Source organism: Salmo salar, chromosome 01 (genome assembly GCF_965601325.2).
Source record: "Salmo salar chromosome 01, fSalSal1, whole genome shotgun sequence".
Lineage (NCBI taxonomy): Eukaryota > Metazoa > Chordata > Actinopteri > Salmoniformes > Salmonidae > Salmo > Salmo salar.
Window position 1 is genome coordinate 159,626,616 of NC_138291.1, and position 14,465 is coordinate 159,641,080.

Consider the following 14,465-nt stretch of genomic DNA (forward strand, 5'->3'; position numbering starts at 1 on the left):
ATGAACTATTGTTTAGTAATTGTATATTGCTAGCTAAGTGATTTAGCAAATGCAAGCCATATTATTACACTCGATAATTGATCTGTCACCTTCTGTCTTTAGCCATCTAGTAGAAGGTAATACTGACAGTCTTGGGCACATCTGCTTCACAGCTAACATTAGTGGATATAATATGCTGCGCAGAAAGCCCACCCGTCTGGAATTGAAGTTGGATGACACTGAGGAGTTTGAGAGTGTCAAGAAAGAGCTTGAGGTGAGTAGCCACAGCATCATGGATAACATTTACCTGCCGGCTTAAAAAGGCATAATAAAGAGGCTTTCCCTTGTTGATGGATTGCCTGCTACCAGTTTCTTCAAGTCCTCATTAACTTTAAGAAACGCTTGATGATTGGCACAAAATCCACGCCTTGGGTGGGACAAAAGCACAAAAAAAGGACATGATTTATACATACCAGAACTTCTGTCTAACCACCTACGCACCCCCGCCCCCCCCCTCTCTCTCTCAGATTCGGAAAAAACAGAGGGATGAAGTGGATGTTGTTGGTGTGGCTACGTTTAGTAACATGGTGGGGGCCAGCGGTGGAACAGGGGATGGGAAGACACGGGGACAGATGATCAACGAGAGAATAGGCTACAAGCCCCATCCTAAACCCAACACCTTGCCCTCACTCTTTGGAAACCTGCAGTTTTAGGTTCCTAATGGGCACATTAACGAGACTGCTCAAACTGTTGGCTCCACCAGTGTAGGTGTGTGGAGGGCACAGTAACAATGCTATTGACATGGTCCGGGATACTTGTGTGCTTGCCTGAGATCAGAATTCTCTCTACAAAGAAGTGTAGTTTGAGGATCACGTTTTGCTTATAACACATCTTTTAAAGTAATGTTCTTGCATTTACCTGAAATGTTATGACTTGCGATGCAAAGCGTGTGGCCTTTTGTACAATATGTTTCATGGGAGCTGTTGTAGTGGTTTCCCTCCTTTATTACAAAAATCCAGACTTGGTAGTCCCAGGAAGGTGAAGGTAGCATCTTTGGGGCAAGATGGAATGGACTTTAATAACTGATTTAGTTCTTACAATGGTATGATTGTAGTTTTATTGGCCTTCAAGGCTGCATTATGAGAATGCAACAGAATCAAACATACAGTTCTTGAATGATACCATTTATTACTTGTTTTCTCTAGATGATTACAGCACTGTAAATACATCATACTATACAGACATGTCTGTGGACTTAACAGTCCAGGTAATGTTCACACTGTTGCTGCGCTGGAGTGGCAGTCAGATTCCCACTGCTGTTTTGGCCCATTAACTTCAACGCTCGATTTGTACAGTAGACTCTAATAAGAAATCTTTATACATGATCCCATGTGGTAAAGCAGAAACAGTTATAATATGTTCAAGTATACACTAACTATTAATGTCCCTGGCTTGATTGTAATGTAATGAGAATGTGCGGCTGTTAAATCCAGTTATAGCAACTAGGAATTTGACCCCCAAACCAGGCACAGCACGTCACGAAGGCTATTTAGACAAGCAGCTCAATTCCGATATTTTTTTCCACTAATTGGTCTTTAGACCAATCACATCAGATCTTTCTACAACTGACATTTTCCCAGATCTGATTGGTCAAAAGACCAATTAACTTAGTGCAACAAAAAATGTATCAGAATTGGGCTGCCTGTCTACAGAGACAGACAATTCTGACATTTCCACTAATTGGTCCTTTAACCAATCAAATCAGCTCTATTGCCAAACAAATCAGTAAAAGATCAGAATCAGACTGCCTGTGTAAAACACAGCCTTAGGCAACTGATAAACATTTACTAGTCACTTCTCAGATGAAAATAATTATAATCAAGATAAACTAAAAATACTACTTTCTCTTTAGGTTCTACTTCATAGATATCCCCTCCTGTCAAAGTGTTAACTGTGAGGCGTAAGCACCGATAGGTCACAAGAGGTGCAGTAATCTTGTGTTACTAGGCCAGTCTGAGAAAGCACTAGATCCATCCTCATACTTTCCCATAGTTCCCTGCTTGTCCTTGGGATCTGAGCACTTGCTCCAATAAGGACACTAGTATCCATGTTGTGTTGACATGCTAACTAATTTAACCCTATTGAATGAATGCACCAAAAGTTACTCCCAAGTTATATTATGAACATTTTACATTGGCTTCTTGATGTACAAGAGTCAATTTACATTTGTGTGTCAGATCAAGCCTTCGAGTGCCGAGTGTCATTGGTAAATAATGAGGTTGTCATTCATAAACTACCAAAATCGAACACTGCATAGCAGTGTGTATCATGAAGAGGGTTTCAAAGGTTGTCACGCTCTGCTGCATTACACTAATGTATATAATCACACGACATGTAAAGTGTACTGTACTTCACTGCTTGTCCACTGGACAACCTTTAAAAAAAGAAAAAAAAACACTGGCACTTGTCAGTAGACTACAGTTGGCCTAGGCTGTCATGTTTCCCTCCTTTAAGGCAAAGGGTTTAGTAAGGCTCAGTCATACAGCCAGAGCTGCCCCACCATCTCCACACAATCCCAAGTATGACCTTTGACTCCTGTAGTTGTGAGACACTGATTATGTTGGGCTCCCCCCCCCAGCCAGATTGTCAGATGGAATGCAGATATGACTAGGCTTCAGAAGAACACATTGGTTTTAACTAGGGCCCAGGTGGGGTCAGGTAAAAAACGCTGGGCCCTATTCACAATGATCTTCAATGAGAGATGTTGTAAGGGTCGTAAATAGCCCTGTGAGCAGAAGAGCCCCAGTGCTACAAGGATGAACCTGCACTGGTTGTTGCGCAATAACAAAAACAGAATGGGAGGAAGAATGGCACAACTGGGGGAAGTGGATGTTTGGCCCTTGACAGAGCTGTGGAGCCAGACAGGAGTGGTATTGGTTTAACAGAAGCCAGCATTTGGAATACCAACATGCTAGTTAGCTAGGGTAGTCTTCTGGACCTACTAAAAGGACAGACTTGAATGTCACAAATGTAAAAGCTCAGTCATAATTCACATTTTCCATCAAGCAACTTTTGTGACAAAGTGAACCGTTCAAATAAGATAAGTGTATAAAACTGGATGCATGATGACGATTAAATGGAGAATACCTGTGTGTGAATGTATGTGTGTGTGTGTGTGAATGTGTGTGTGTGTGGGAAGATGAAGAGACCAGGGGGGCAATTAGTGACAGTGTTCGGTGATATCAACAACCACAGCCTTTTTCCAGCTGAATAAGAAGTATCCGAGGCCTGCCCCGGCTGCAACGGCCATACACAAATAAGCATTGTAGGTCATGAAGACCAACATGAGGAAATAGCTGACCACCACCTGGATGACGTGTAACACCGTCTGCAGCAAGTGTGCCATACTCAGCATCCGCTGGCTGCAGGGGAGAAGGGGAAACAGGATTGTTAAATAAGTCATGTTTTCAAATAAACTAATTGACAGCACTATGCAAGTCAGGTGTTAGTGGCAAACTAAGCCATTTAAAAACTGTTATGTCCACAACATTCGCCACATACAGTGAGGCTTCACATTTTCCTACTGCAAGTTGATATGGAGCGCGTAGCCCTTTTGAACTGCAATGTCTAGAAGTCTCACTATTGGGGTGTGAAATGGACCACTTCACTGCAGTACTACTTACTATGTGTCCGGTTAGTAAGGAGTCCTGTTGCATGGTTGTCTAACTCACCCTACAGTCTTGTGGGTCTCCATGACCATGGTGCCGTCTGCCCCCGGGACAGGCATGGAGTTGTAACGCACGTTAACCTGGTTCCTCCTCAGCAGGAACTCCCTGCCGATCTTCAGCCCCTCGTAGAGCACAGCCAGCAGGAAACAACCAAAGCAGGCCGCCACCATCTCTGAGGAGACATGGTAGAAAGGTGTTAAATAATTGACTAACCAATGTTATCTTTTGTTTTATGAATAATCAATGGCCATGGTCATTACATGAAATACTTTTTGCATTACATTTCAAGTCTAAAAATACATTCTGGGAACACGCACTAACTTACCTCCAGGTGTGTTGATGACAAGGCTGGCAAACAGCAGCTCCACGTTTGTGTAGCCAAAGTAGAAGGTCATTTTCTGGAGAAAAGGGACAGAACCAAAAAAAAATTGGACTAAAAAAAACAGACTACAAAAGGAATAAAAAAATAAATAAAAAAAAATAAAATCAGCCACGTCGCAGACACTGACGTCTTGCTGCCAGACAAGCTAAACATGTTCTTTGCCCGCTTTGAGGATAACACAGTGCCATTGACGCGGCCAGCTACCAAGGACTGTGGGCTCTCCTTCTCCGTGGCCGACGTAAGACATTTAAACGTGTTAACCCTGGCAAGGCTGCCGGCCCAGACGGCATCCACAGCCGCGTCCTCAAAGCATGCGCAGATGTGCTGGTGTGTTTACAGACATAATCAATCTCCCCTATCCCAGTCTGCTGTCCCCACATGCTTCAAGATGGCCACCATTTTTCCTGTACCCAAGAATGCAAAGGTAACTAAACAACTATTGCCTCGTAGCACTCACTTCAGTCACCATGAAGTGCTTTGAGAGACAAGTCAATATAAACTCTACCTTACCTGTCACTCTACACCCACTTCAATTTGCTTACCGCCCCAATAGATCCACAGACGATGCAATCACACTGCACAATACCCTATCTGGACAAGAGGAATACCTATGTAAGAAAGCTTTTCATTGACTATTGCTCAGCATTCAACACCATAGTACCCTCCACAAGCTCATCATTAAGCTTGAGGCCCTGGGTCTCAACCCCGCCCTGTGCAATTGGGTTCTGGACTTCCTGACGGGCCTCCCCCAGGTGGTGAAGGTGGGAAAAAACATTTCCACTTCACTGATCCGCAACACTGGGGCCCCACAAGGGTGAGTGCTTAACCCCCTCCTGTACTCCCTGTTCACCATGACCGCGTGGCCATGCACACCTTTAACTCAATCAAGTTTGCAGACGACAACAGTAGCAGGCTTGATTACCAACAACGACGAGACAGCCTACAGGGAGGGCAGGGCACTCAGTGTGGTGTCAGGAAAATAACATCTCACTCAACGTCAACAAAACGGAGATGATAGTGGAAACAGCAGAGGGAGCACCTCCCTATGCACAGGACAGCAGTGCAGATGGTGGAAAGTTAAGTTCCTCAGCATACACATTACGGACAAACAGAAATGGTCCTCCCACACAGACAGTGTGGTGAAGGCGCAATAGCGCCTCTTCAACCTCAGGAGGCTGAAGAAATTTCACTTGTCACCTAAAACCCAAACTTTTACAGATGCACGATTGTAAGCATCCTGTCGGGCTGTATCACTGTATGGTACAGCAACTGCACCACCCACAACCGCAGGGCTCGCCAGAGGAAACTACCTGCCCTTCAGGACACCTACAGCACCCGATGTCACAGGAAGGCCAAAAAGATCAAGGACAACAACCACCCGAGCAACTGCCTGTTCAGTACAGGTGCATCAAAGCAGAGAGACTGAAAAACAACTTCTATCTCAAGGCCAGACTGTTAAACAGCCATCACTAGCAGAGAGAGGCTGCTGCCTATATACAGACTTGAACTCATTGGCCACATTAATAAATGGAACACTAGTCACTAAGTTTACATACACCTTAGCCAAGTATATTTCAACTCAGTTTCACAATTCCTGACATTTAAATCCTAGTAAAAATTCACTGTCTTATGTCAGTTAGGATCACCACTTTATTTTAAGAATGTGAAATGTCAGAATAATAGTAGAGAGAATTATTTTATTTCAGCTTTTATTTCTTTCATCACATTCCCAGTGGGTCAGAAGTTTACATACCAAATACTAATTGAGTGTACCATTGCCTTTAAATTGTTAACTTGGGACAAACGTTTCAGGTAGCCTTACACAATAAGTTGGGTGAATTTTGGCCCATTCCTCCTGAGAGCTAGTGTAACTGAGTCAGGTTTGTAGGCCTCCTTGCTCGCACACGCTTTTTCAGTTCTTCCCACAAATGTTATATAGGATTGAGGCCAGGGCTTTGTGATGGCCACTCCAATACCTTGACTTTGTTGTCCTTAAGCCATTTTGCCACAACTTTGGAAGTATGCTTGGGGTCATTGTCCATTTGGAAGACCAATTTGCGACCAAGCTTTAACTTCCTGACTGATGTCTTCAAATGTTGCTTCAATATATCCACACAATTTCACGTCCTCATGATGCCATCTGTTTTGTGAAGTGCACCAGTCCCTCCTGCAGCATAGCACCTCCACAACATGATGCTGCCACCCCCGTGCTTCACGGTTGTGATGGTGTTCTTCGGCTTGCAAGCCTCCCCTTATCCTCCAAACATAACGATGGTCATTATTGCCAAACAGTTCTATTTTTGTTTCGTCAGACCAGAGGACATTTCTCCAAAAAGTACAATCTTTGTCCCCATGTGCAGTTGCAAACCGTAGTCTGGCTTTTTTTAATGGCAGTTTTGGTGCAGTGGCTTCTTCCTTGCTGAACAGCCTCATGTTGTTGATGATGTAGTACTAATTTTACTGTGGATATAGATACTTTTGTACCCGTTTCCTCCAGCATCTTCACAAGGTCATTTGCTGTTGTTCTGGGATTGATTTGCACTTTTCGCACCAAAGTATGTTCATCTCTAGGAGACAGAACGCGTCTCCTTCCTGAGCGGTATGATGGCTGCATGGTCCCATGGTGTTTATACTTGCGTGTTATTGCTTGTACAGATGAACGTGGTACCTTCAGGCGTTTGGAAATTGCTCCCAAGGATGAACCATACTTGTGGGAGGTCTACAGTCTTGGCTGATTTATTTTGATTTTCCCACGATGTCAAGCAAAAGACACCGAGTTTGAAGGTAGGCCTTAATTCGTCCACAGGTACACCTCCAATTCACTCAAATGATGTCAATTAGCCTATCAGAAGCTTCTAAACCCATGACATCATTTTCTGGAATTTTACAAGCTGTTTAAAGGCAGTCAACTTAGTGTATGTAAACTTCTGCCCCACTGGAAATGTGATAGTGAATTATAAGTGAAATAATCTGTCTAAACAATTGTTGGAAAAATTACTTGTGTCACGCACAAAGTAGATGTCCTAACCGACTTGCCAAAACTATAGTTTGTTAACAAGAAATTTGTGGAGTGGTTGAAAAACGAGTTAATGACTTCAACCTAAGTGTATGTAAACTTCCGACTTCAACTGTATATCTTGCATTAATCATCTCATATGTATTCTATACTATCTATTGCATCTTAGCCTATGCCGCTCTGACATTGCCCATCCATATATTTATACATTAATCCATTCCTTTACTTAGATGTGTGTATTAGGTTTTTGTTGTGGAATTGTTAGATATTACTAGTTAGATATTGCTGGACCGTAGGAACGAGAAGCAGTCATTTCGCTACACTTGCAATAACATCTGCTAACCATGTCTATGTGACCAATAACATTTCATTTGATTCAGCTCACACAGCAGAGAGATGTCAAGCAGGCCGTTTGAACTAGAGTTGAATTAAAACCATTCATCTGAATCAGATTTACAACTTTGTGAGGAGGTTGTAGGAAGTGCAGAGATGGGGTGCTAAGCCTAAAAGCCAATTTATGGTCATTACAGTGTTTGCATTGAACATACAGCATTAACTGCGATGCGGCCTCTGCAAAAGTCAGGGCATTCGTAATTCTTGCGTTTCGTGGAGCAGAGCAGAGCTGTTGTGGAGGAAGTTGTTAAGGGAGTGAGTTTGTGTTTACAGGATGTACCACCCCCACATACCGTCAACCAATCATATCAATGAGGAGCTATACGGAGCCCTCAGAATTGTAAACATTTTTGGGAGGAGCACGGCGACGCGGAGCTTGAATTGGCCTCCGCAATTGCGTCACACCCTCCGTACTACATTACTGGATCAAGCATAAGTACATCCCACATTGTAACAGAGAGAAATTAGTATGTGACTGATTTCTTTTTCAGAGTGCCAAGCCCACTCACCATCATATGGCCCCCTCCTCCACCTAGATGATCTTCGTGGGAGCCTGTGACCATGGGAGGAGCCATGCTGCCAGCCATTTTGCTGTGATCATGGTGCGTGTGGTCCATGTGGTCCATGTTCGTCTCGAATGTAGTACTGCAAGAACCAGGAAATACAGACACAAAAGAGAACAGTCACGCATACTTCTCACCTTACACACACATTTGTCCATGACAGGTTGCTTTTGTTGTAGGTGGGCGATTCCAGCAGTATGAACATTACATTTACACACAAAAATAACATCTTTAATGTTTCAAAGAATGGACAAAGCAAATATAAATGAAATGTTTGATGTGTGCGTCTACAGTACACCTTGGGGGGGGGGGGGGGGGGGGGGGGGGGGGGGTCTATACTCAAGAAAGCAGACTTCTAAATATTGGCATTTTGTAGAACACAAATATGAAGCGTTACAGATGTTAAATGTAGGTCAAGCTTTTTCTTAACATATTAGCAAAAGTCTGAGTTTGTAAGACATAGGTCAAAACATGGATATTCATTGAGGAAAGGCATGCCTGAACAAAAACTATTTTAAAAAGATTGTAATTTTCGTTAGTACTTTAGAGGAAAAACAACCATTATGGATGTTAGAGTCTGAAAAAGACTTTATATTTTAAAGATAACACATTTTTTGTAATGTTAAAAGGTCATGGTACTTTAGGCTTGAATAACAACATGTAGCTTTAATAGCAGTTATTGCACCCTAACATAAAAATATTTATCACACACAGTGCCTTCGTAAAGAACTCAGACCCCTTGACTTTTTCCACATTGTTAGTTTACAGCCATATTCTATAATTGATTAACCCCCACCTATGTACACACAATACCCCATAATGGCAAAGCAAAAACAGAAATACCTTAGGTAAGTATTCAGACCCTTTGCTTATACTCAAAACTCTGGGATGCTGGCCTTCTAAGCAGAGTTCCTCTATCCAGTGTGTTCTTTTGCCCATCTTTTTATTGGCCAGTCAGATTTGCCTAGAAGGCCAGCATCCCGGAGTCGCCTCTTCACTGTTGACGTTGAGACCGGTGTTTTGCGGGTACTATTTAATGAAGCTGCCAGTTGAGGACTTGCGAGGCGTCTAATGTACTTGTTCTCTTGCTCAGGTGTGCACCGGGGCCTCCTACTCTTTCTATTCTGGTTAGAGCCCGTTTGCGCTGTATAGTCCGGGTAGCCATTTGATTACCTGTTCAGGAGTCTTATGGCTTGGGGGTAAAAACTGTTGAGAAGCCTTTTTGTCCTAGACTTGGCACTCCGGTACCGCTTGCCGTGCGGTAGTAGAGAGAACAGTCTTTGACTGGGGTCTGACTATTTTTAGGGCCTTCCTCTGACACCGCCTGGTGTCGAGGTCCTGGATGGCAGGCAGCTTAGCCCCAGTGATGTACTGGGCCGTACGCACTACCCTCTGTAGTGCCTTGCGGTCAGAGGCCGAGCAATTGCCGTACCAGGCAGTGATGCAACCAGTCAGGATGCTCTCGATGTTACAGCTGTAGAACCTTGAGGATCTCAGGACCCATGCCAAATCTTTCCAGTTTCCTGAGAGGGAATAGGCTTTGTCGTGTCCTCTTCACAACTGTCTTGGTGTGTTTGGACCATTCTAGTTTGTTGTTGATGTGGACACCAAGGAACTCAACCTGCTACACTACAGCCCCGTCGATGAGAATGGGGGTGTGCTCGGTCCTCCTTTACCTGTAGTCCACAATCATCTCCTTAGGTCTTGGTTACGTTGTTATTCTGGCACCACCCGGCCAGGTCTCTGACCTCCTCCCTATAAGCTGTCTTGTCGTTGATCAGGCCTACCGTTGTGTCGTCTGCAAACTTAATGATGGTGTTGGAGTCGTGCCTGGCCATGCAGTCGTGGGTGAACAGGGAGTACAGGAAGGGACTGAGCACGCACCCCTGGGGAGCTCCAGTGTTGAGGATCAGCGTGGCAGATGTGTTGTGTTGCTACCTACCCTTACCACCTGGGGGAGGCCCGTCTGGAAGGCCAGGATCCAGTTGCAGAGGGAGGTGTTTAGTCCCAGGATCCTTAGCTTAGTGATGAGCTTTGAGGGTACTATGGTGTTGAACGCTGAGCTGTAGTCAATGAATAGCATTCTCACATAAGTGTTCCTTTTGTCCAGGTGGGAAAGGGCAGTGTGGAGTGCAATAGAGATTGCATCATCTGTGGATCTGTTTGGGCGGTATGCAAATTGGAGTGGGTCTAGGGTTTCTGGGATAATGGTGTTGATGTGAGCCATTACCAACCTTTCAAAGCACTTCATGGCTACGGACGTGAGTGCTACGAGTCTGTAGTCATTTAGGCAGGTTGCCTTTGTGTTCTTGGGCACAGGGACTATGGTGGTCTGCTTGAAACATGTTGGTAATACAGACTCAATTAGGGACATGTTGAAAATGTCAGTGAAGACACCTGCCAGTTGGTCAGCACATGCCCGGAGCACACGTCCTGGTAATCAGTCTGGCCCCGCAGCCTTGTGTATGTTGACCTGTTTAAAGGTCTTACTCACGTCAGCGTGATCACACAGTCGTCCGGAACAGCTGATGCTCTCATGCATGCCTCAGTGTTGCTTGCCTCGAAGCGAGCACAGAAGTGGTTTAGCTCGTGTCACTGGGCAGCTCGCGGCTGTGCTTCCCTTTGTAGTCTAATAGTTTGCAAGCCCTGCCACAAGACGAGCGTCAGAGCTGGTGTAGTATGATTCAATCTTAGCCCTGTATTGACGCTTTGCCTGTTTGATAGTTCGTCGCAGAGCATAGCAGGATTTCTTTTAAGCTTCCGGGTTAGAGTCCCACACCTTGAAAGCGGCAGCTCTACCCTTTAGCTCAGTGCGAATGTTGCCTGTAATCCATGGCTTCTGGTTGGGGTATGTACGTAGCGTCACTGTGGGGACGACGTCCTCGATGTACTTATTGATAAAGCCAGTGACTGATGTGGTGTACTCAATGCCATCGGAAGAATCCCGGAACATGTTCCAGTCTGTGATAGCAAAACAGTCCTGTAGTTTAGCATCTGCTTCATCTGACCACTTTTCTTTTTTTTTTTCTTTTTTTTTTTTTTAATACAGTCACTGGTGCTTCCTGCTTTAATTTTCGCTTGTAAGCAGGAATCAGGATTGAGTTGGTCGGATTTACCAAATGGAGGGCCAGGGAGAGCTTTGTATGCATCTTTGTGTGTGGAGTACAGGTGATCTAGAGTTTCCCTCTTGTTGCACATTTAACATGCTGATAGAAATTTGGTAGAACCGATTTAAGTTAACCCGCATTAAAGTCTCTGGCCACTAGGAGCACCGCCTCTGGGTGAGTGGTTTCCTGTTTGCTTATTTCGTTATACAGCTGACTCAGTGCGGTCTTAGTGCCAGCATCTGTCTGTGGTGCTAAATAAACAGCCACGAAAAGTATAGCTGAAAACTCTAGGCAAGTAGTGTGACCTGCTATTTATCACGATATACTCTACTTCAGGCGAGCAAAATCTAGAGACCTCCTTAGATGTCGTGCACCAGCTGTTTACAAATATGCACAGACTGCCCCCCCCCTTGTCTTACCAGAGTGTGCTGTTCTATCTTGCCGGTGCAGTGTATATCCCGCTAGCTGAATATCCATGTCATCATTCAGCCACGATTCCGTGAAACAGGATATTACAGTTTGATGTCCTGTTGGTAGGATATTCGTGATCGTATCTCGTCTTATTTATTGTCCAACGATTGCACGTTGGCGAGTAGTATTGACGGTAACGGCAGCTTCCCCACTCGCCTTATCTGGGTCTTGACCAGGCATCCGGCTCTTTGTCCTCTGTACCTGTGTCGCTTCCTCTTGCAAATAACAGGGCTGTCGGCCCTGTGGAGTGTTTGGAGAATGCCTTGTGCGTCCTCCTTGTTGTATAAAAAAAAAAATCTGTCCAATCTGAGGTGAGTGATGGCCGTCCTGATATCCAGAAGCTCTTTTTTGCCGTAACATATGCTTGCAGAAACATTATGTACAAAATAAGTTACAAATAACGTGAAAACACACACAATAGCACAATTGGTTTGGCGCCCGTAAACCTGCTGCCATTTTGAAGTTTAGAACTGTTCGGCCATAATGACCATCGTTAAGTTTGGAAGAAAAAGGGGGAGGCTTGCAAGCCAAAAAACACCATCCCAACCGTGAAGCACGGGGGTGGCAGCATCATGGTGTGGGGGTGCTTTGCTGCAGGAGGGACTGATGCACTTCACAAAATAGATGGCATCATGAGGGAGGAATATTATGTGGATATATTGAAGCAACATCAAGACATCAGTCAGGAAGTTAAAGCTTGGTCGCAAATGGGTCTTCCAAATGGACAATGACCCCAAGCATACTTCCAAAGTTGTGGCAAAATGGCTTAAGGACAACAAAGTCAAGGTATTGGAGTGGCCATCACAAAGCCCTGGCCTCAATCCTATATAACATTTGTGGGCAGATCTGAAAAAGCATGTGCGAGCATGGAGGCCTACAAACCTGACTCAGTTACACCAGCTCTGTCAGGAGGAATGGGCCAAAATTCACCCAACTTATTGTAGGAAGCTTGTGGAAGGCTACCCGAAACATTTGACCCCAGTTTAACAATTTAAAGGCAATGCTACCAAATACTAATTGAGTATGTAAACTTCTGACCCACTGGGAATGTGATGAAAGAAACAAAAGCTGAAATAAAATTAAGATTATTCTGACATTTCACATTCTTAAAATAAGGTGGTGATCCTAACTGTTCGGATTTTCGTTATTTAGCCCTCCGAAAAGGCTCACCAGGAAGCACACAATGTCATGACTCGTGTTTTGTCCTTAATTTTATTTTAAATCAAAATGACCACAGGTCATAAACCTGAAATACAACAAACAAGTAATGACAATATATTATTCAGATATTATTTAGTATATTATTCAAGTAATATAATAATAATGTAAATAATAAATCAAATAAGCCTGCAACACCAAAGATGTGGCGAATCTGGCTTAAAACAGCACCGACTACATCACCCAGAATGCCCAGCGTCAGAGGAGCATGCGCACAGTGACTCTGCCGTCACAGGTTGCTATGGACGCTGTCACAGGACACAGAACCCATGCCACCACATGCCTCGTCCAAAGGATTTACACAAACGCAACATAATGCGGCACTCCACCATGGATCACCGAACCAAACCACCGCTATCACCACCGCCACCAGAAACCAGCAGAGTGCTCCGAACAATCAGCACAATGCAAATGGCTGATAATAATAGCCTAATGCTATATAGCATCTGGTTCGCTGAGCTACCGCACCCAGCGAGCTATAAGTTACTAACACCGACACAGTGAGGTAAACGTTCAGTGCACAAACATAAGTGACTTAAACGTCAAAGCTAGACTGAGTAGTTCGCAGTTACATACCAACGGGCTGTGTGCTCCTGATGATTGTCTACGGTGAAGTGATTACCAGGTGCTGTAATTTAAGTCTCTAGTGAAGCTGCGCATGCGCACATAACGTAACATATCTGAGCATCTAAGAAACTTAAAGAAATCACTCGTTCCCCATTTAATTGAACACAGACCCATTTGCTTCTCTTTTATCTATTTTTTTTTTCTTTTCCTGAGTGAGCTAGAAATCTCAACACTGACCTAAAACAGGGAATTTTTACTTGGATAAAATGTCAGGAATTGTGAAAAACTTAGTTTAAGTGCATTTGGTTAAGGTGTATGTAAACTTCCGACTTCAACTGTATACACACAACCAGTCAAAAGTTGACACACCTACTCATTCAAGGGTTTTTATTTTTACTATTCTCTACATTGTAGAATAACAGTGAAGACATCCAAACTATGAAATAACACATGGAATCATGTAGTAACCAAAATAGTGTTAAAAACAAATCAAAATGTATTTCATATTCAAGATTCTTCAAAGTAGTCACCCTTAAAGCGTTGCACACTTCGCAATCTCTCAACCAGCTTCATGAGGTAGTCACCTGGAATGCATTTCAATTAACAGGTGTGCCTTAAAAGTGAATTTGTAGAATTGATTTGCGTTTGAGCCAATCAGTTGTGTTGTAACAAGGTTGGGGTGGTATACAGATGATACCAAATATGTGTCTGAGTTTAACAGAACTCATATGGCAGGCAAAAACCTGAGAAAAACCCAACCAGGAAGTGTGGAAATCTGAGGTTCGTAGTTTTTCAAGTGATTGCCTATACAGTGACTTATGGGTTCATTTTGCACTTCCTAAGGCTTCCACTAGACGTCAACAGTCTTTAGAACGTTGTTTCATGCTTCTGTGACTGTGGAGAGAATAAGAGCTCCTGGAGTCAGATGACAGAGAATGACATGAGTTCAGTGGCGCACACTCATTTGAGAGTTAGCTGTGTTCCTTTTCTTTTTTGAAGACATTGGAATTGTCCGGTTGGAATATTACTGAAGATTTATGA

At 43.8% G+C, this 14,465-nt stretch overlaps 2 protein-coding genes across 3 annotated transcripts in view; one reads left to right on the top strand and one right to left on the bottom strand.

The window, feature by feature from the left end:
* The first annotated feature begins 158 nt into the window (after positions 1-158).
* LOC106567795 (anaphase-promoting complex subunit CDC26) lies at positions 159-1,167 on the top strand. Its single transcript, XM_014137536.3, has 2 exons — positions 159-253; positions 507-1,167. Exons 1-2 carry the CDS (start codon positions 173-175, stop codon positions 690-692), a joined length of 267 nt encoding a protein of 88 aa, XP_013993011.2. The 5' UTR covers positions 159-172; the 3' UTR covers positions 693-1,167.
* copt1 (High affinity copper uptake protein 1) overlaps positions 1,148-14,465 on the bottom strand; it is a 27,623-nt gene continuing 14,305 nt past the window's right edge. The window contains exons 3-6 of one of the 2 annotated variants that reach the window (XM_014136650.3): positions 8,008-8,143; positions 4,033-4,105; positions 3,711-3,879; positions 1,148-3,401 (exon numbers count right to left, since the gene is read on the bottom strand). In XM_014136650.3, the coding sequence (XP_013992125.1) occupies positions 3,200-3,401; positions 3,711-3,879; positions 4,033-4,105; positions 8,008-8,124 (561 nt within the window). In that variant the 5' untranslated portion in view covers positions 8,125-8,143 and the 3' untranslated portion in view covers positions 1,148-3,199. 2 annotated transcript variants of the gene reach the window in all.

What these genes read in the sequence shown, in the direction of transcription:
- LOC106567795 (XM_014137536.3), top strand. Translation starts at nt 173, where the DNA reads ATGCTGCGCAGAAAGCCCACCCGTCTGGAATTGAAGTTGGATGACACT. An exon ending in GTGTCAAGAAAGAGCTTGAG is followed by an intron (nt 254 to 506) that starts GTGAGTAGCCAC and finishes TCTCTCTCTCAG; the next exon opens with ATTCGGAAAAAACAGAGGGA.